This window comes from Centruroides vittatus, unplaced genomic scaffold (assembly GCF_030686945.1).
Source record: "Centruroides vittatus isolate TY-2023 unplaced genomic scaffold, ASM3068694v2 contig_3060, whole genome shotgun sequence".
In the NCBI taxonomy this organism is placed as follows: domain Eukaryota; kingdom Metazoa; phylum Arthropoda; class Arachnida; order Scorpiones; family Buthidae; genus Centruroides; species Centruroides vittatus.
Genome location: NW_027121964.1, coordinates 212131 through 235244, shown reverse-complemented (window position 1 = coordinate 235244; position 23114 = coordinate 212131). Strand labels below are relative to the sequence as shown.

The following is a 23114-nucleotide window of genomic DNA, read 5'->3' as shown; positions in this document are numbered from 1 at the left end:
AGAAGTTTGCCTGACCAACCATTGAAATACCTTCATAATTATAATACTTCCACTGCTGAAAATTACCCTTTTGGATGTTGATTTCAGAATTATAACATGGCTTTAGTTTCTCAGCTAAATTGTCTCTTTATGCTATTTTGAAGAAAAATTTGGACTCGTTTATTAATCTGTAAAGAATATAGAATTCCATTGTTTATGTATCCAATTGATAAAAAATACACAAAAATTGAAATTTTTTCTTTTGTTTTGAAAATAAGAAGTTTTATTACTAGTTCCTCAGCATAAAATTCATATTAACGAAGCTTTATATATTTTAAAAGAAGAAAATAAATTTCTGTCGTTGCTGGTAAGAAATCATAGCAACATAAACATCTATCCAATTCTGTTAGCTGCCTACCTATAGTCAAATTATTTTGTTTATAATTGATAAAATTAGCCTTATTACAGCTTCATTTAGAAATCATAACAATGAATTCTTAGATTGATAATTTTTAGATATTTGAAGTTATATATTTAGAAATGCCAAATATCAGGAATTTTTTATAGTTTGTGTAATGTATCATAAAAGAACCTAGTGAAATGTCAATAGAGTTATAAAACTTCAGTTTAATTTATTATTATTTATTGCAATGAGGCAAGAAACGAAATTGTCAAAATTGTGTTTCATAGAATGTGAATGCTTTATGTATATAAATTTTTTTGTATTAATTAATGTTATATGATAAAATCTTGATAATTCTTGCAGTAAATAATAAAAATTTTTTTCTTTAATTTATGGGCACAATATATTTTAAGAAGGATTTATTTCTGAAATAAAATTATTATTCATAGATATAAATGAATGTTTGATAAGATCCAGCTGTGCTCAAAAATGTGAAGATTTACCTATTGGCTACAAATGTACTTGCTCTGAAGGTTATAAATCTCAAGATGGTGGACGTATTTGTGAAGGTAACTCTGTTTTACTTACTTTTAACCTTTCAAAACTTGTGAATACTCATACATTAAATAATTCTCTGTAAATGAAATTTATTTACTAAATCAACCTACAGGAAACCCCAATTACAGGCTTGTGTATAATATAAAAAGGAATATAACTTAAAAATTAGAATATTAAACATTAAATGATTGCCCCCAGTGTTAGGTATAGCAGTAAAGAAAAATATAAAACAAAAATTGAAAATACTGCACACTTAGAACCTATAACCGGTGTGATATAAAAAAATTAGAACGTTTGTGGTGATTAACATCTTTTAATTTTAATTTTTTTTATATCACACCGGTTATAGGTTCTAAGTGTGCAGTATTTTACACATCCCGGTGTTCTCCAGTGCAGTTTAAAAATTGAAAAACATAAAAATTTAAATTTTATATATATTTAATGTTTACATTTGATTTTACTCCTGTTTATTATTAGTATAATGTATATTATACAGTTCTGTTAACAATTTTTCAATAATAATGTAATTTTCATATACATGTATAGATAAATACTTTAGATATTGTAGATATAAACACAAGTTTATTTACTAATAATGCTTTAATGATTTGTTTGTTTATAAAATTATATGCTACTGTATAATAAAATAATTAATAACAGTATTTAAAATACAACACTTATTGTTGTTTAGTCATTTTTTAAATATTTAAATAAAGCAATGAATTTTTTGACTGGAAATATAGTTTATTACAATCACATTAATATTCATTTGGATTAAAGACTGATTCTATACAAAGTTAAGCTATTTCTTATAGGTAAATAAAAATATCTTTAAACTGGTAAGATTTGAAAAGTGCTAAAAACATTTTTCATTAAGAGGATATATGTTTTAATTACAATTATTATTTAACTGTTGTTATTTATGTCAATAAATTGGTTTTTTTAATATGTGACATAAATTTAAATTGTATAAATTAGTGATTATGCATATGAGAACAAATCATCTGAAATTTTAATGGATTTCTTCAGTCAGCAAAGTAAGAAGTTTCACTTGGTAGATATTAACTGTGCAAATTTTAGAGAAGCTAGGGTGACAGAATGGGGTAGTACTTTCCATGTCAAAACTTATTTTCTATTGGTTTTTTTTAAACCTCTTTTCAGTGCTTTATCAAACTTGCAATTAGATATAAAAATTAAATTTGTGTGACTGAATATTATAAATCCATAGATCATCTCTCCAGTCTTCCCTTACTTTTCCAATTATCGCCTAAGCTACAAAGGATTCACTTGTTTACAAAATACTCTTTCTGAGAAAAATGATGTATTATAATTGATAAAACTCATACAGCATAAGTATTTGCATGTGTAGCAAAATCACCACAGAACTATCCCATCCTGTCACCTGATCTCTCCTAAAATAGGCAGTTAGTATTGACAAAGTACAATCTCATTGTGTATTCTTGTTTATGCAACTGTCTCTCAAATGGAACTCCAATGCAAATCACTCATTAAGTCATACATTTATGTACAATATAACAATTTATTGGTTTTAATATTCAACAACAGTTTAGCTTTGTGTAAATTATAAAAGGAAAATGTAAATTAATACAAATTTTTTTGATAAGGTAGAAACAAAGGTACCAAAAGGTAGAAACAAAGGTACAGTTATGAAAATTTCTACAATATTCAGCACTAGTAATTAGTAACAAATTTTAAGTAAAAATTTGATATAATTCCACTTTGATGCACATATTTTCTTAATTTAATTAGTTTAAATTATTTAATCATTATTGTTACTACTGATTAGCAATGTTTGGCTATAGTCTTAATGGTTTTAAGTTTTTATAGTTATTTAATATATCTTATGTGTAATTAATAATTTTACATGATTATTATGATAATACCAGTAAATTGGACAAATAATATTTTTAATACTTCTTTTAATTAATTAAGTTATCTTTTTAATAAAGATTATTTTAAATATTTAAAATATTTACAGATATTGATGAATGTACTGAAAAGCATCCATGCAGCCAGCATTGTCGTAATTCATACGGATCATTTGTTTGCTCTTGTGCTAGTGGTTATGTTTCAACTGATGGTGGCATTTCTTGCAAAACTAATAGCAGTAAGAGAGATTTTATATTACAGCATATTTTTAAAAAGTTATTCATTTGTTTCTTTTATCTTGAAAAATATAAATAATAATAATTAGTGTCAGTTATATGAATATTTTCTTCAATAATATACATCTTTAATAGTCTTCAATACTTTGTGATTGAAAGCATTTAACAATTAATAGATTGTTAAAAATAAACCTTGTTGTTAGATAGATAGTAACGGTTTATTTTATAGTTTTTTAATGTGTAGTCATACAGGTAACTTACAAACAAAACCAGTAGCAGAGAACAGAGCTTATTATAAATATTTAATTTTAGTTTTGAATAAAATAAATATAAAAATTTCTTTACATATCTTAGTGAATGATTTATCTTGTTATTATTTTCAGCTGTAAAACCTACACTGATTTTTTCTAATCGTTATTATATTCGTCATATGGATCTTCATGGACACGATTCTGAATTACTTGCTCGAAACTTAACAAATGCAGTGGCATTAGATTATGATTGGGAGGAAAAATGTTTATACTGGTCAGATGTTACAGCATTAGGAAGTAGTTTAACTCGCATGTGTCTAAATAAATCTAATCATGAGGTAATTTTAAAAATTAAACATTGTTTTTCTTTTTTATTTTTACTGAAGTTAAGTTGAATTACATTAATTTATTAAATAATTTAAGTAAATCTTTATGATATTATAATAAAATTTCAAAAAATTTTCCAGTTTTTGAAATAATCTTGTCATTCAATTAAATTATTTTACTCTGAACATATAAAAATAATTTTATATTTTTATTTATTATGAAGTATTTGTTGGTACTCTCAATGCAAACCAATTTGGTCCACTAAAGGAACCTTCCCAAAAGCAAACAAAAGGTTTTATTACCTTTTGTCTTCCTTTGTTGTTTCCCAACTGCAGATCAGTCAGATGTTCATCCTTCAGTTATGTAGAGACTTATTTGTGTATCACTTTTTGATTAAACAAAGATACTTTAACCACTGTAATGTGTATCGTCTGTCTGTCTCTCCAGTGATTCCTGATTAACAACAGTTTATGGGCCCAGACACCATTACCCCAGCAGAGCTGAAAAACAACTAGACCACAACTTGGTTCATATCCTTTGTCTTTCATACTTCGTTGATCAATCCTTGTATTTATAAGAATGAATTCATTTAAAGTCGAACTATTAAATCGTGAAAATTATGATACGTGGTGTCTTCAAGCCAAAGCTGTAATCAAAAGGGATGGCATGTGGGAATATACTAATGGAGCAATACCTTGTCCTGCCATAATTGCCAATAGTCCTGAATCTTGACTGGAACATGACACCTGGACGAAAAATGACCATAAGGCAAGATCGAGCTTGATACTAATGCTAAGTCCATCTGAACTAAAACATGTATGAAATTCTTGAACGTCGAGAGAAATTCGGGGAAAACTCAGATTCATTTACCAGTCTCATGGACCAGCAAATAAGGCCTTCCTAATAAAGATGTTAATTCTCACAAAGCTGCTTGAAGGAGGAAACCTGTACGACCATATCGCCAAATTCTTAGACATTGCAGACAAGCTTGCCAATTTGGAAATTTCAATGAACAAGGAACTTCTCTCTGTTTTGTTAATATAGAGTTTGCCAAATAGTTTCAACACCTTTAGCACTGTGATCGAAGTGAGAGACAACGTTCCAAAACTCAAAACCCTAAAAGTCAAGATCTTCGAGGAATATGAAGAGCGATCTTTCTGCGAATCACAAAACAGTGATGCACTTGTCAACAGTGATGCCATCTGTTATCAAGGATCAAAACTGCAATGCAATTTTTGCAAGAAACCTGGCCACAGAGAAGGAGTCTGTCATAAAAAAAGAGGCAAGAAAATCAACTGAGATCTAGCAAACCCGACAGCAGAATGTTTTTCATACAAGTCTACTTTTCATACTGGAATGCCATGTGATGCTTGGTGTCTCGACAGCAGAGCCACATCACACACAGGTTCCAACCAAAAAAAATTTTCAGACTTGTGAACTACCTTTAACACAAAATTGAATCTCACCAATGATCAAACCATATCCATGAATGCAGTTGGTATGGCCCAAATCTATGTTGGTACTAGCAAACAGAAACAATCGTTTGACCTACTAAACACACTGCCATCACTTTGCACAAACCTCTTATCAGTCTCCAAAATAACCAACAAAGGCTATAAAGTAATATTTGATAAATTCAAAGCATGAATCATCGACTCAGAGGGGACAACAGCCACAGTTGCCAATCTCGTAGGCAATCTCTACTATGTACTACCTCAAAACAATTGAATCCACATCTTCCAAGAAAAATCTCCAATCAATCGATTATGAATCTGGCACAAAAGATTTGGTCATTTCCATGTTACTGTATTAAGAAAATTGTTGGATCAAGGAGGGGTCACCAGCCTCAGATTTGACAAGGAAGATCTGCTTGATATGTGTGAGACATGCATTGTGGGAAAAATGTCACGCCTGCCCTTTCCCCCATCCCTTTGTCAAATGAATGAACTGACCACTTGAAATCATCCATACAGATGAGATGTATGTGGACCCATGTGGAATAGCTCTCTTGGCAGATCACCTTACTTTGTAACATTTATTGATGATTATACTTGATGGACTAAGGTACGTTTTCTATAGACCAAAGATGAACTGTTTGAAACGCTAAGAGATGTCAAAGCCTACCTAGAGAATCAGACCAGACTAAAAATCAAAGCTATCCAGAGTGACAATGGAGGAAAATACTGTAGCAAGGAAATGAGAAAACAATTATTTATTATGGAAATTAGTAAAAAATGATTGGAATATTGAAAAATTGTGTGAGTATTGAAAAGTGTTTGTGCCTTGTTTAGCTTGTATGAAAGAAAGCCCACTAAAGAGGGCAATACAGGTATATCTTGAGTTACGTTGTTTCAAGTTACGTCGTTTGTCAAAAAAGTACATGGAAAAATAAAAATCAAGTTTAAGTCATTTTATTCGACTTTACATCTATACGCCACAAATATTGAAGTCGTAATATCACTAGAAAAGCGTTAAAAGCACATAAAATCATATTAAGATATGTACATTTACAGTAAATGTTAATATAATCATCATAAATCCTAGGGAACGAAACATGAACTATGTTTCTGTTGTCGTCTTATTTAGCTGTCTTTAAGTGCTCATTATTGGCGTTTTTCACCGTAGTTTTGACTTACGTCGTAACTACACAAGTAAATTCGACTTACGTCGCCTCTCCTGGAACCAATTACCGACGTAAGGCGAGGTATACCTGTATTGTAATTTCTGAAATGCATCTGGGTAAAATAAAGTTGTTGACTGGCTAGTATTTTTGGAGTCTGTGAATGTGATAATTACTAGAAAATAATGGTGTCTGAACTGGTAATATATTCAAATTCATTCAAAAGTGATTTACCTTTTGTAAATAATTTAAAGTATAAAACAAAATACCGTACTTTAACATCTCAGTATTTTATATTACATTTTCTAATTCATAAAATATATGCATAATCAGTTTTATTCATAAATTTTTAAAATACAGTATATCAGGGACTGAATTGATTAATACTGTTTTGATTAAATATTGAAAAGAAAAATAATTATTTTTTCATTTTATAACCAAGGAATATTTTTCCTTTTCTTTTAGATACTCCATGCCAGTACTGTTCAAAGTCCTGATGGGCTTGCCGTTGATTGGGTAGGACGAAATTTATACTGGTGTGATAAAGGGAAAGACACGATTGAAGTTTCTAAATTAAATGGACGTTTTCGTAAAGTTTTAATCAGAGAAGGTCTTCAAGAACCAAGAGCAATTGCTTTAGATCCTTATCAAGGGTAAATATTTACATAAAAAGAATTTCTGTGTATTTTAAAGCCAAAAATGTCCATATTTATTCATTCCTAATAAAGTAAATTTTAAAAGTTTTTAAGTATGAATTAATACATTAATACAAGATACTGTATTTCATTATTTTTTCTTTGTTCTGAATTGAAAATTATATGAATTATAAAACTTTGTTGCATGGAATGCAATTATTTATAAGATTTTAACTTTTAAAAAATAAAAACCTCACTTTTTATTTTGAAATGTTGAATAAAATATTAAAGATACCACATTATTATTATATACAGCTGTTAACAATAGATGTTTCTAAAATGATTTTCATCATCTTCAAATGACCAAATGACATGGAATGATTTTAGTGTCATCATCTGATGAAACAATTTGAAGTGTCTATGTAATATGAAATGATATCAAATGATAACAGTAAGATTTGTTAAAAATTAGTAAACATGACAATATGTAACAATTTTAAACAAAAAATGAAAATGAAGATAAAACAATATAAATGCTATCCTTGCTTTTTAATTTTTATTTAACATAATTTTCAAGAAAAATATTAATGAAACATCAATATAATACTGTCTGTTCTATCTTTAACAACTTAATAAAAACCTTTATTAAATGTTGTAGGTACAGTACATGTATATATCCTTGCCTAAGAAGCTAAGCCCTTTCTTGATGCTCAGTTTTTTCAAAACAATTACTTCTGATTCTGACATTTTAATCAGTTAACTTTATTTGAAAATGTAATTCAAAGCTTTCTCTGACTTTTTTAATAATATTTGAAATCAATCTGTTTTATAAATAACTCACTTTCTGAATTATGAAATTGACAAAAAACTTTTGTTTTGTACTTTTTCTTCTAAAATTGAAATATTTTTCATAACTTTGCAACAGATTAAATTCAATATATGGAAAGGATCTAGAGATAGCTGATATATTAAGCAATTTACAGTGAAAAGCATATCATAAGATGCAAAATAAGTGTGAAAATGCTGAAGCATTTGCTATTATATCTTATAGAAAAATTTATTTTTATAGATAATAGATATTATTGATTAGAATTTAATCATTGATTGATGTGAATATTTCTTTGTTAATAATGATATTCGAAATTGATATCTTTATTATTGTGTAATAAATTTGATATTACGTTATCATTTATAAGTAGAATCAGCTAAATTTTAAATGAAAATCTCACTCAAATCAAGATTAAGAAAAAGGATTTTTCACTAAATTCAAAAAAGTCTTGAGACAAATTCTTAAGTTTATTCTCTTTAAAATGTTCATGAAATTAGTTATACATTTATATTTAATTAAAATTTTAAAATATCATCATCATATCTCTTTAGTTAAAATTAAGTAGTAAGTTTAATTATAAATGTTTACAGTATTATTTATATAACAATTTCATTTCAGATACATGTATTGGACTGATTGGGGAGAAAAACCGTACATTGGAAGAGCTGGCATGGATGGAAGTGAATTTCAAATGATGATTAATGAATCTTTAGGATGGCCTAATGCGCTAACCATTGACTATGTAACTAGAGAGATTTTCTGGGCAGATGCTCGTGAGGATTATATAGCAGTTGCTGATATGAATGGTCAAAATAGGAGAATTGTTATAAGTAAAGGTATTATATTTTATTTATTATTATTCTTAACGGTAAGGCTGTGTTGATAGGCAAGTATGATCTTTCTCTATAATATACCAAGTGAATAACTATTTCCTGTTAATATCTAACAAAAATGAAATGATGGTACGTATACAGAATAAAAAAGATGCATTACAAAAAAGTTTGTATATAAACTGTTTTATTTATCAGAGATCTGAATATTCAAAAATTTATATTTATCTTACTGTATTTTCATGGAATGACCAGCATGCCAAAAACCCTGGGATTACTGGCATGCCTGTTAAACTGTGACTAAAAAATAAAATTAATCAAATGTAACAAAATTAGTTGTTAATTAAATGTTAAAGAAAACACTCTTCAAATTAGAATAAAATACAGTAGAGAGTCATTTATCCGAATTAATTGGGAACTGGGGTTGTTCGGATAACTGATTTTTTCGGTTAACCAATTATGTACGAAAAATATATTAACCTATTTGATGTTGAAATTTTTCTCCGTTGTGTGTCACTTTGTGTTGAATTTTTCATCGATTTTAAGCCTAACGAAAATTTTTATAATAATAATCAACGCTATTGTATTGTTAAAAATTATCTCTTTATTTTGCACAAACAAAATAAATATATTGAAAAATATAAAAACAAAAAATTATACTTTAGAGGCTTTCCGATAAATGACTCTCTACTGTAATAACATTATAATTTGACCAACTAAAACTCAGGAAGAGAGTTTCCATTTATAGTGCAATAAAACAATTAACAGCTTATTGACACTAGTCTTAGTAGAAGTTAGTCAGTGTTGGCTACACTGACTATATAACCTGACCTTAAATAACACCTTTCTCTCAAATTTCACACAAAGGAGATGTTAATCAGTGTAAATGGAGATAATTTACTACTGTTTCTGATATTTAATATGTTTATTTTTCCATTTTTAAATTGAATTACAATAAAATAAACATAAAAAAAAGCACTTTCCTCATTTCACCAGTATTTTAATTGTTGGAAAGAAGACAAAATGAAGAAATTAAACATATAATTGTAGTTCTTGATGTAATACTGACAGTTTCACAGTCACAGTTTTAGAATAAAAAATCATTAGTTTTTATGTGAGGTAACTTGTTTTCTTAATTCTAGAGAGGGATTTATAACCTCACCTAAACCAGCATGCTGGCATTCCCTGGATAAACTGGCATGCCAGTTGTTATCATATGGAAATATTTGATTTCATGGTCTCCTCAGACAGACCTACATGCTGGACAATCCACAAAAATACAGCATTTATTGACTAGCTCTCACGATGATGATGATGATGATGATATAGATGATGATATAGATGATATAGATAACTAATATTTATTTCAATTTTTAACAGGTCCTATAGATGCTGTACATCATATTTTTGCATTGACAGTTTTTGAGGACCAATTATTTTGGACTGATTGGGAAACAAAAAGTATTGAAAAGTGTCACAAGTACCATTGTCATAATTTCACAACTGTTACAACTACAGCTCATCGTCCTATGGACATCCAAGTGCTACATCCATATAGACAGCAACCATGTCAGTATCTTGTTTAACAATAAAATTATTTAATAAGATCTTATATTTTTCTGACATTAGCAAAGAAATTTACATTTTATCTGATTTATTAATACTATAGAATGAAAGATTATTCATATAAATGAAAACAAATCTAATTCTAGCATATTAAATCTTCCTTTGTACTCTCTGCAGGATAATAGGAATTCCCTAAGTTAATAAATGAATTAAATTGAGTAACTATAAAGGCTGATATGAACTTTCTCCAGATAATCAGTTTTCTACTATTTATCATATTTCAATTACATATTAAACTATTTAGGAAAGAAATTGATTAAAGTAAACAAAAATAACAATAAACAATTTATCATTTGTATTAAATTATTATGCATATAAATTTCAGATCTGTTCAGCTTTCTTAAATGTCATTAAAATTATATTACAGTGAGAAATGCTAATCCATGTGAGAATAATGGAGGATGCACTACGTTATGTTTATTAAAACCTGGAGGTGGTTCTTTATGTGCATGTCCTGAAAATTATGTTTTGCAATCAGATGGAATATCCTGTAAAAACAACTGCACAAGGTTTGTTTAAAGCTAAAAATATCACTTTTATTAGTAATTAAACTTTATAGTTTAGTTTTTTGTTTAATTTATAGTTTTCAAACAAACAAGTAATTGCTCACTAACAATCATTATGTTTTGTTACTGTTAATGAGCAACTATATTGTTACATCTTCTGATTCCTTAGCAAAGATTTATTATCAAAATTCTAAATGCAAAATTTTTTAAAGACAAATAATATCAAACTGATATTAAAGAAATTAAATCAAAATATTAACATTTAAACCATTTAAATATGTAATATCAATATAACACAAAATAGGGCAGAAACATTGCCTTTTGACGTTCCATATTTTAATTGCAGTGATGAAACATTCTATAGTGTCCAATAATCAGGAAAGTTCTGAAATCATAGAAAGTCATGAAAAAGTTACAAATTTTGTCAACTAGTTAAGAATATTTATATTGGTAATTACTAGAATAATTTTTCTGGATTCTACAAAGGAAAAATCATTTACACCTTAACAATAACTAATACTGAACATTAGGTATCTGTTTCTTAGCCAGATATTTGGTACAAAACTGTTTATCACTCAAAAAATCAGGTACCTTAATATCCAATGCTCACAAATACTTTTTAATGGAAATAAATTCAATAAAATTTCTGTGGTAATTTTAATATATTTGAATAGGTTCATTTATATTAAATTGCACAAATCATTTTATTTATTAACAAGATTTATATAAATTACTATCTTACTAGCAAAAGCGAATGTGAAAAAGAATTTTATTCTCATTCAATTTTGTAAAATGAAAACAATGAAATGAATATCACCTATTGTAATGGAAGTGAATTGTTGGAATTAAACAGATATGCCAGATTATAATAATTAAAGTTTTGTGTAAGATGACAAACAATTGAGTTTTCTCTTTTAAAAAAAGACATTAGAAGTTCAATACAGCCTCTTCAACCTTAAAATTCCCGGTACACAAGACGAAAGTTAACAAATAAACTAACGTTTTCGATTCTCCACCGAGATCTTCGTCAGGTTCGTTGACGGTTTTGATAATGGAATGCGAAGAGAATAGATTCTCTTTGCATTCCATTCTATTCTCTTCGCATTCCATTATCAAAACCGTCAACGAACCTGACGAAGATCTCGGTGGAGAATCAAAAACGTTAGTTTATTTGTTAACTTTCGTCTTGTGTACCGGGAATTTTAAGGTTGAAGAGGCTGTATTGGACTTTATATGTACCGGTAGTCACGGGTGAAGATTGTCTAGACATTAGAAGTTATCTTACATACTCTTACAGAAATTATCATTTAAAAATCATTTCAAGATTTATCAGATCTAATAATCAAATACTCATTTTCAGAAAATTCTAGTATCCAGTAACAATTTAAGGTGATTCATGAAGCTGGAGAAAACATTTTTGTACAGTACAAATTATAAAAAACATTTTGTTGTCAGTGCTCTTTTAATTTGGAAAACTAAATCATATAAAACATTTCTACAATGTTTATCTGCTTAATAAGTAAAGTGATGATGCAAAAGAAAAAAAATTAGAAAAAAATGACCTGTTGGTTTAATTAGAATTTTTGTATATTCTTTGAATTAAATTTTGTTTAATTAATCTATTCTCATAAATTGTAAAGTATTATATATACAGGGTGTCCCATAAGTTTTATGAATTTTTAAACTATTTACAAAGCTGAAAGAATTGGTATATTTGAATGCAGTTTGCGTAAAAGTTCTTCTCAAGAAGGGGGATTTTTTTGGGTAGAGAAAAAGAAAATAGTTCAAATTTTTGTCAATAGGGGAGCTGAACTCAAGAAAATCAGTGAAATTGTGCAAATCTGAGTCTTATAAAATGCAGGGTTACGATTAACAGCTCATTTCTGAATTTTCCTGTTACTGGCGCTGACATATGGTTTTCATTATGATGTTGGTGGATGAAGCACTATTGGTGAAGTGTTTTATCTCAGCCATGAATTGCCAGCTGAAACTCTATGAAGGTTTAGGACACAGAAGAGAATGAAGAAAGGTTCAGGTCTAGTCACTCCTGTCAGATTGGTTTCCCTAGTACGATGTTTTGAAGAAACGGGAAGTTTGTGTAATCTCCCATGCAGTGGTGCACCATGTTTATTGGAGGTCCAGCAACTTCACCAATAGTGCTTTATTCACCAGTGTCAACAGGAAAATTCTGAAATGAGCTGTTAATCATAACATTTTATAAGACTCAGATTTGACAATTCCAACTAGTTTCTTGCATTCAGTGCGCCCTATCGACAAAAATTTGAACTATTTTCTTTTTCGCTACCCGGAATAATCCCCCTTCGTGAGAATAACTTTTTACGAAAACTACATTCAAATACACCAATTCTTTCAACTTTTATGAATTTTTAAACTATTTACAAATTTATGGGACACCTTGTATATAATCAATTCAATATTAAATAATTTTGTTCATAATTTATATGTTTATTAATTTATTATAACAGCTCACAATTTGTATGTCATTCTACATTTAAATGTATACCAATTTGGTGGAGATGTGATAATCAAAATGATTGTGGTGATAATTCAGATGAACCATCAGATTGTCCTGCATTCCTTTGTAGCCCAGGACAATTTCAATGTACTAACAATCTGTGTATTCAGCCAAAACAATTATGTGATGGTGTTTCACAATGTGGTGATCAATCTGATGAAATAGACTGTGGTAAGAAATTTAATATTTTACTTAAATCCAGATTTCAAGTTAAAACATGTAATTATATATTGTTGTAATCATTACATAGATAAGCATACCTGTTTACTTAGTCAATTCAAATGCCCAAGAAATGGAACAACTTCATCTCATTGTATAAGTTTAGCAAATCGCTGTGATGGAAAAGACGATTGCCCCGGTGGCGAAGATGAAATTGAATGTCGTAAGTATCAAAAACTATTAAAATAAGAAATGTTTCCGATACTTTTATTAATTAAATTGAGAAAATGATTTTAAATGTATGATATAATCAAATTTTTTAAAAATTACGACAGATACTTATTGATTTGCTTGCTTCAATTTTGAACAGTTTGATAAAATACTAAATAATGATTGCAGATTTTTTATAGAAGCATTATTTTTGAATATGAACAATACATTGATGCTGCTGTTAATTTTTATTAGATTGATCAGAAAATAACGTCAGATTTTTTAGTGAGAAGTTGATTTGTTCTTCTTAAGCCCAATTCATTAATTAATTTCCTACATGTTAAACAGTTGTAGTAAACAACGGATAATTTCATCTGGCAGAAAGCTTGTTTATATCTTATGAAAAAATTCTTGAATTTTTGAGGCAAAGTACTCTTTCATTATCTGAAGGTTTTCCTCCCAATTTTGAAGTAATTGAAACAAGTAGTATTCTGAAGGTACTAAATCAGGCAAATACGCTGGATGATGTGGTATTTCTCAGTGAAACCAATTTTTGCTATGTCCTCGTATATCTTTGAGGACATCATTACATAAGAAAACATCTTTCCTATTTGCCAGTAGACACTTTTCCTTGATAACATCATCACTTAATGTTTGTAGCTGTTCAAAGGACTCCTCTGCAATAACGATTTTACTAGGTGGAAGCAACTCTGTATATAGAACCCTCTGATCCCACTATATGAACAATATAACATTTTTTTTTTTGTGAATTGCTGAATGTTTATCTCATTGATACAACTCTCTTCTTGATAACGTTAACCATATTTTACAGTTGACTCACATTAATATGAATCACTAGGGGAGCAGTAGATAATACGAATTTTTGATAAAGTGACTGACTGATTTTTGGGGTCAATGTCAAGGTTGTTTAATTTATGGAGCTAAGGATTAATAGACAATTGAAATCTCTAAATTATAATATTTTGAATTAATTTACTAAATAAAGTTAAATAAATTAATGATCTAAATGATTTTCAAATCAAACAAAATGAGGAGAAGGTATTTGCCATTTAAGTGTGGAGCAGTATATAAGAGTGGTTAAACAAAACAAAGCTAAAGGAAAACTATGATTTTTTTTTGTTGAAGATTGTTTGAAAAAGTAGAAAATATTTTTTGGTGTTGAAAAAGTGAAAAAGGAGCCAAATTTGGCAGAAATTGGCCAAACTTGGTATCACTGTATGCACTGCTGATATGCAAACTTGCACGTGTTTGCATGGGACCATATTTATTTAAAGGAATGGATGTCCTTAAAGTTTAACCTCTATTTTCTAAGTACAGTAGAATGATCTACTAAAACCAGATGTTTGAATTGCTCTGCAATTGGAGGTACCCATGTTTTCTTACTAGGAGAAGAAAAATCTATTCTATTCAAAATAGAACATTTTGACACGAACAACAAAAAAATGATACTGTAATAAGTGTAAAAAGCAACCTTTATTGAAAATAGGGTTATTTCTTGGGGGTTATAAAGATACTTTATCAAAATTTGTTAAACTGAACTGTAAATTTTTTGTTTGCTTTATCATGAAAATTAGCATTGTAACAATGACAGTTTGCCAGGACAAAGGCAAAATTTGTTTTAACATGAGAATTCACTTTATTGATGTTCATTTTAACTATATTCCCAGCGCCAGTCTTTGTAAAATGGCTCTACACGATAACATTCTGTAATTGATTTCTTTCATGTTTAACAGTTAGGCCGCGACTCCACTAGCCGTAAAAGGGCCGTAAAACCCCTCACCGTAAAAGCTTTTAATCACGTGACCATGATATTTTACGCCTGAGCAGGTCGTAAAATATCATGGTCACGTGATTAAAAGCTTTTACGGTGAGGGGTTTTACGGCCCTTTTACGGCTAGTGGAGTCGCGGCCTTAGTGTTAAAAATTTAGCAAACTTTGAGCAGTATTCTTCTTACTTTACTTCAGTACAAATTCAATACAGTGTTTGTATTCAACAATGGTTAATTGTGCATCTTGGCTTCTTTTGGAATTCAGGTTTTGTTACAAAAGGCACTTTTCAATTCCATATGAGTCAGTCCATGTTCCTTCCATATGTAAGTGTCATCAATCTATGATGGATTTCTTTCCTCTCCAGATTAATATCAGTGCAAATTGTTGAAATTTTAAGCAGATGTTTTTCAAAACAGCATCATATTCAAAACTTCACACAAGTTTTTAGTTACAACAGTCATATTGTTAACTTTTTGAAACTCAAAAGATAGTGATGTAAAGGCACTCTGCTGACATCTTTGCTTATGAATTTCTCTATTCAGCGTCATTACAGACCTGGAAAGTCAGGGAATAAGATTTTTAGCAGAAAAAGTCAGGGAATCTGCAAATGCCACAGAATCCGTCTGTCATTCTTGCTCTTTTTTGATCAGAACACCTCTTTAAATTTGAATAAAATTTTGATTTATTTTCAATCTACAGTAAGAATGTAAATGATTAATCTTACCATATTTTTTCAGAACAACTGGAATGTCACATATAAACAGGGGAGACCAGCATGCCAGAAACTCTGGGTTACTGGCATGCCAGTTAAACTACTGATTAATTTTATATTTTAGTTGATCTAATAAAACTTTTTTTAACATTTGTTTAATGACTAAAAACATTCTTTGGAGTGCATTAATATATCATCATTGTAATTTGACTTACTTAAAATGAGGAAGAGAGTTTTTATTTACAAGACAATAAAACAATTAGCAACTTATTGACAGTAGTAGTAGTGGTAATTAGTCAGTGTGGGCTACATTGATTATCCACCCTGACCTTAAAAATAACACCATCCTCTCAAATTTCAGACAAAGCTGATGTTAATCAATGTAAGTTGAGATAATTTACTGCAAGTTTCTTAAATTTACCATGTACACTTTTGGGTTTTTGAATTAAATTACTGTAAAATAAATATAAAAAAGCACTTTTGGAATTCCAAGAGTATTTTATGTTGTTAGAAAGAAGACAGAATGAAGAAAATTAAACATATAATCGTAGTTTATGATGTAATGCTGACAGTTTCACAGTTTTAGAATAAAAATTCATTTGTTTTATCTGACATAACTTTCATTTTTTTAATGTGCCCTCTAGAGAGGGATGTATAACCTCACTTAAACCAGCATGCCAGTTTTACCATGTGGAAATATCTGATTTCCTGGTCTTCCCAGATAGACTAACATGCTAGACAATCTGTGAAAATACAGTAAGAAAATCTATAATGTGAGAACTGGGGTTGAAGGGAGTCCCTTTAGACCACTTAGTCAGCGACAAGTTGGTTAAACCTGCTCACTTTGTCGTCGAATGGCTAGGAGGGCAATAAATCGTTCGTTGAGTGGGAAGAGCGAAAGTAAGTCGATAGGTGTTCGTTCTCAAGAAAGATAGGTTGCCAGTTTAACAAATACAACAAGAGTATATTGTAACTAAAATCTAAAATATACAAAAGAACTACATGACACATGACTAAATATGGGGAGTAACTATAAAGTGGCGTGCCTAACCTACGACGTATGCCGCTCACGAGTTTATGGATACTGCCTTCTAAGCTATCTACCTAAGTTAGGCAAGAGAGAATTTACAACCAGTAGATAACTATCATATTTCTGTCTCTTCCGGTGAGAACTTGTCAGTCAAGGCTCAGGACAATGTTTGCTCGTAGCATATCATTTGTGCGGAGGATCCTTGAGAGAACAGATATGACAGGACCAGAGACTTGGTTTTTTCCTTCTGTCATAGGATCACCGTTCTAGAAATTTCTGCTAGGAACAGAGTGGCAGGTAGAGCTCTTCTATGCTGTAGGAAATGTCCACCCTGACTCGAGTTCCATTTTCCTTTTTATCCAATTTAGCCTGGGAAAACTCATCAGGTGATTGGATGTTTAGCGATGAATCTGCAGGTGTGCGGTCAGAGGTGAGCCATTGATGACGTTAAGATGTCTTTATATGGAGCTGCTATTACCATATTTGGTTTGAGACTTGTAAGATTCATTCTGTTTACTTGTTTGAGGGTTGACTTTCTCCTCCTTTAACAATAGATTGTTATCATTTAGCACAAGATTGTTATAATTCTTGAACAGTTGTTGATGAAAAGGGTGTCATTCAATTCATTTTCCATGTTTTCTTAAGGATTGCAATGGAGAATTAGGCTAAAAACTTTCTTAATTTAGTCAAAATTTGCTCTGATATCTCACAATAACATCTGTACTGTTATTTGAAGAAAGCTAGTTGTTTGTTCCTAACAATATTGTTGCCTTGAAGAGGTTATAGTATTAATATGTTATATGTACTTGACTTAAACCTTTTACATTATAAATTCATATATAGAAGAAAACAATAATGTAAAAGGACAAATATTTAAGAGTTATATTTTGGTGACCTGTATATCTTAATGGTTAAAAAATGCCAGTAAAACTATAATTAAATTTTTTTTTGTTTTTGAAGATATTTTAAATGTAGATACTAAAAAATGTTATATGATTTATATAAGCAGTTTTATAAATTTTTCATTAGAATTAATCTTTTATTTCAGCACCTAAAACATGTCTGAGTAATCAGTTTCGATGTATGAACTCTGTCTGCATTCCACAAGTTTGGGTTTGTGATGGTGAAGATGACTGTCATGATAAATCAGATGAACCAAGTAGTTGTGGTAAGTTAAATATTTTGTATCAAAAATACTGTTATACATAGTGTATGAAAAATAACTAATGGATTATATAAACTCATTTAGTTTAGGAAAATACACACAGCCACACTATTTGTCAAAAGTCAAAAAGATTTCATACTTTTAAGAAATCCCAATATATGTATCATGTACTATTCTCACAATACATAACACGTAGAAAAAAATTGTGTAACATCTTGTGTGATAGTTTCGTTTGCATTTACTATGCAATCTTTTTAATGTTTCAATATCTGTAACATGTGTTTTATAAAAATAAATAAAGTCCTTCACATAACTCCACAAGAAAAATTTGAAAGAGCTTATGTGAAGGGAAAGGGATGGAAACTGAATTGATCTATCTCACCTATCCATTGGGTTAGGAAAACCTTCCTTTAAAAGTTCCTTTTGTAACAAAAAAGGGCCATGTGTTTTTATAATGCCAGGGAAAAACTTTTACATTTTACTTATGATTACTGAAAACCATAGTTCATCATCTGTTTTTCTTAAATAATATTTTTCCTAATCCATCAGTTCTTTTCCGGACACCCTGTATTTTTCTTGATATCTTTTCTGCTTTGTTTTTTAATTATATAAATAAAGTGAAAAATCTTCTTATCATTTAAGAATTTGACAAAATAATCATCATCATCCACAAATCACAAAATATAGTTAATTTTATTTTGAAATAATTACTGTAAATATACATAATTTTTTATATAACCGAAACATTACACAATTGTCTTATGTTTGCAAAAAAAATCATCTTTCATTCTTCTGTAAAGATTTATTTATTTATTTATTATGCATACTGAACACTCCTTGATGTGGGAAGCAATACCATCTCCCAAAAAACAAAACGTTTGGATACAATAAGCATAAAATCACAAACAAAATTATAAAATAATAATTTAAATTTAAGTTAAGGTTTAAAATTAAAATGTAATAATTAAAGTTTGGGAGCATCTGTCAATAAAATTCAAAATACCAATAAATAAAAATAAAACAACCAAAAATAAGCAAATTTCTTACCTATAAACCCTAAAGATAAGTTAAGGTTATTAAATTGGTGTTGTGGTCATGAATTTTTTGTTGCAACCCAATAGACACTCTACATAGATTTTTTTGATAATTGACTCTACTATTAACTAAAATTGACTTCATAATTTCTGAAATTAATATGTAAAAACTTCAAAAGTTACTAACAATTGTTAGTTACAGAAGATCACCATTATGTATTTTTTATTTTGAATTCAAAGTTTTTCAGTATTTTGTAGATTACAATGAAAGACAATTTTTTCATTATTACTAATTGTTTGTATGCATTAACTTTTTTTTTGTTTTACTATTTTGTGAAATTAAATACTCTAAATAGCTTTTTCAACAATATGTGCATGGTATTCTTCTGTTTTGTCGGTAAACAAGTTTTAGAAACCACAGAACATGTACAGTACATGTCATTTAAAAAGCTGTTAACACCAAATCTTCATGGAAAATTATGGAATAATATAACATAGACAACACCACTACCACTACTGATTTGTTCATAGACTGTTGTGGTAGGTTACATTGAGACCAAGTATAGATAATACCTATATTATAGTTATTACGTCTCTTAAAATTAGACAATAAACTAGCATGTGATAAACTTTACAGATTGTGTTCAACGACAAAGGATTGGACATACAGTTTGCTGTCGGCACTGCAAAATCTGTTAAATTGACTTGGTTTTTCTTTTCTGTGGCTATCTCAGGATCCTCATTTGATTGAAAGTTATCAACCATTAATTATAAAACTGTGCTGTGAACAAAGTATACAAGAAGATTGGTCTCTGTTAGAAAAGAATAAACACTTTCAGTTATATTACAGCATTAAAACTATGTTGATGTGTGAAGATTATTTGCTTATGCTCATAAATTATTATATTAACGATTAATTCTTCATTTGAGATGTGGTCAAAATTATATCTTAATGTATCAGGTCAGTCCATAAGTCCATGCGCATTTTTACGACCTTGAGAAAAATCTTGTTTTGCTGTTAAAAATGTCAGTCTAATGTGATAATTTTTACACTGAAGTGTTAAATTGAATCTCATTCATATAATACTGTTCAGAATTGTGAACATTTCAGTTGTTTATTTTTGTTAAAATGGAAGTAACGGAGGAATACAAAAGACATGTTTTATACTTTTTATTTTTAAGTGGTGAGAATGCTACAAATGCAGCCAAAAAAAAATAAATACAGTAGAACCTTCATTATCCGGACCTCTATTAACCGGATTTTCAATTATCCGGATTGTTCAACATAAATAAAACTTGTACGAATTTGCTGATTTGCACTTGGCAAATTGCGACACTGTTTATGTACGTACGTGATGGAATGCATGGAACAAAATTTTGAAAAGACCATTAGTAAATTCCAGTAACAGTAGAAAGTGGTATAGGAGACATTGTGGAAGCAATAGCACAAATTTCAATATGTGCCGAATGTGACGAAGAAGATGTAACAGAGTGGTTAAATTGCGATGCAAACGATCCTGGATTCCAAATTTTGAATGATGAGAAAATAATTAAAGAAATATCTTCCTCAGATAAACAAGATCGAGAAGACGAAGAGATTTGCGAAGTAAGAGATATTGGTCCTACACATTCTGAAGCTTTTCAGTGCTTAGATGTCACCATGAAGTGGTTTGAGAGCTAAGAAGAGTGTAACTCAGGACAACTTATATGTCTTAAAAGTATTTGCGATTTAGCAGCTTCAAAAAGAACAGCTAGCTTTAAACAAAAATCATTAATTGAATTTCTTAATAAAAAATAATTTAATATTGAAGCTATATGTAAATCTAGACAAATAAAAATTATTCATACTATATGCCAGGGGTGGGCAAGCAAGAGTTCAGTGGGAGCCAAAATGCATGGGAGCCGCAGTTTTGTACTGTCGTGGCGGATAGTATGGTAAAGCGCGCGATTTTATTATATAATATAAATATAATATAAAACAAACATCTTTTTACAATTTTATTTTTATAATTTTATGAAAACAATAATAAAATACAGAAATTAACACTCAGCAAGAGCTGCATATAACTCAAAAAGAGCCACATTTGCCTATGTCTGCTATATGCACTGTCAATTATTATTTTTTCGATTATCTGGATTTTTCCTTATCCGGACTACCTTCATCCCCAGTTAGTCCGGATAATAGAGGTTCTACTGTACTGTAAATAATCAAATCGTAATTAGTGCAAGGACTGTGCAGAAGTGGTTTGAAAGATTTAGAAACAATGATTTTAGTGTGGAGGATAAGACTTGTACTGGAAGACCCATTGACTTTGATGATGATGCTCTCTCTGCACTAGTTGAAGCAGAACCATCTTTAACAGTTGATGAAATTGTGGAACGTTTAAATTCATCCCATGGAACTGTTCATACACATCTACAACAAATCAGAAAAGTTTCAAAGCTAGGAAAATGGATACCACATGAACTGTCAATAGCTAACCGACAACAACGTGTAAACATTTGCACGTCTCGTTTATCCCGTATTGCTTTAGAACCAAGACCAACAACTGCCGAATTATCGGGCTAGCAAATGGCTAGTAATATTAATAATTTAAGTTAATTTGGTACTAGAGTTAGGCGTTAGGTGCCATCTCTTGCTAAATTTAATAATTAGAATTTTAATTAAATAATTTTAAATAAATTTAGGCTTAACTGGAAGAAAAGAATTGGCCCGAAGCGGGATTCGAACCCGCAACTTCTGCTATCCGTGCAGACACGTTACCAGTTACGCTACCCGGACCTTCGGTCCGATCCTCCCCTTCCAGTTGATATAAGATTACCGTACGACCATCGACGGCTATTACAATGCCGGCTGGGGACACATTAATTGCCCACGTCCTCCCAAAGGCACTCAACCGGCCATCGCAAACCCCGGCAAGGCGTATACATATAAATAAACAACAACTAACCTGTTATATATAAAGCTGGTCGTACGGTAATCTTATCAACTGGAAGGGGAGGATCGGATCGAAGGTCCGGGTAGCGTAACTGGTAACGTGTCTGCACGGATAGCAGAAGTTGCGGGTTCGAATCCCGCTTCGGGCCAATTCTTTTCTTCCAGTTTAAATAATTTTAAATAAATTTAGGCTTATTAAAAGTCTAATTATTAAATTTAGCAAGAGATGGCGCCTAACGCCTAACTCTAGTACCAAATTAACTTAAATTATTATTATTATTATAGCCATTTGCTAGCCCGATAATTTGACAGTTGTTGGTCTTTATATATAACGGGTTAGTTGTTGTTTATTTATATGCTTTAGAACCTTTTCTTGGTAAGCTGGTTACTGGAGATGAAAAATGGATCCTCTATAATAATGTGACGAGAAAAAGTCAATGGATGGATTGCAACAAGCAGCCAAAACCGACTGCAAAAGGTGGGTTGCATCCAAAAAAAATTCTTTTGTCTGTTTGGTGGGATATGTCAGGTGTAATTCACTTTGAGCTGTTAGAACCTGATCAAACAAATACAGCTCAAATGTATTGTGAGCAATTAGAGCGTTTAAATGAAAAATTGAAAAAAAATCGACCATTGTTAGTGAACAGAAAGCAGGTTCTCTTGCAGCATAACAATGCCAGACCACACGCTTCAAAATAACTGTACAGAAACTTGATAGCTACAACTGGAAAATTTTACCTCATCCAGCATATTCGCCAGATATTGCTCCCAGTGATTATCATCTTTTTCGCAGTTTGCAGAATTTTTAAAAGGGAAAACTTTTGAGGATGAGAGCAATGTAAAAAAGGC

At 30.0% G+C, this 23114-nt stretch overlaps 1 protein-coding gene across 6 annotated transcripts in view; it reads left to right on the top strand.

Moving 5' to 3' along the window:
- The window catches only part of LRP1 (LDL receptor protein 1), a 271088-nt gene that overhangs the window by 189661 nt on the left and 58313 nt on the right, over positions 1–23114 (top strand). For all 6 annotated transcript variants that reach the window (XM_067267543.1, XM_067267545.1, XM_067267547.1 and 3 more), the window contains exons 59-68: positions 832–951; positions 2940–3068; positions 3450–3655; positions 6730–6917; positions 8347–8564; positions 9939–10127; positions 10552–10693; positions 13177–13397; positions 13477–13608; positions 18177–18296. In XM_067267543.1, the coding sequence (XP_067123644.1) occupies positions 832–951; positions 2940–3068; positions 3450–3655; positions 6730–6917; positions 8347–8564; positions 9939–10127; positions 10552–10693; positions 13177–13397; positions 13477–13608; positions 18177–18296 (1665 nt within the window). The remainder of the gene's footprint in view (positions 1–831; positions 952–2939; positions 3069–3449; positions 3656–6729; positions 6918–8346; positions 8565–9938; positions 10128–10551; positions 10694–13176; positions 13398–13476; positions 13609–18176; positions 18297–23114) is intronic.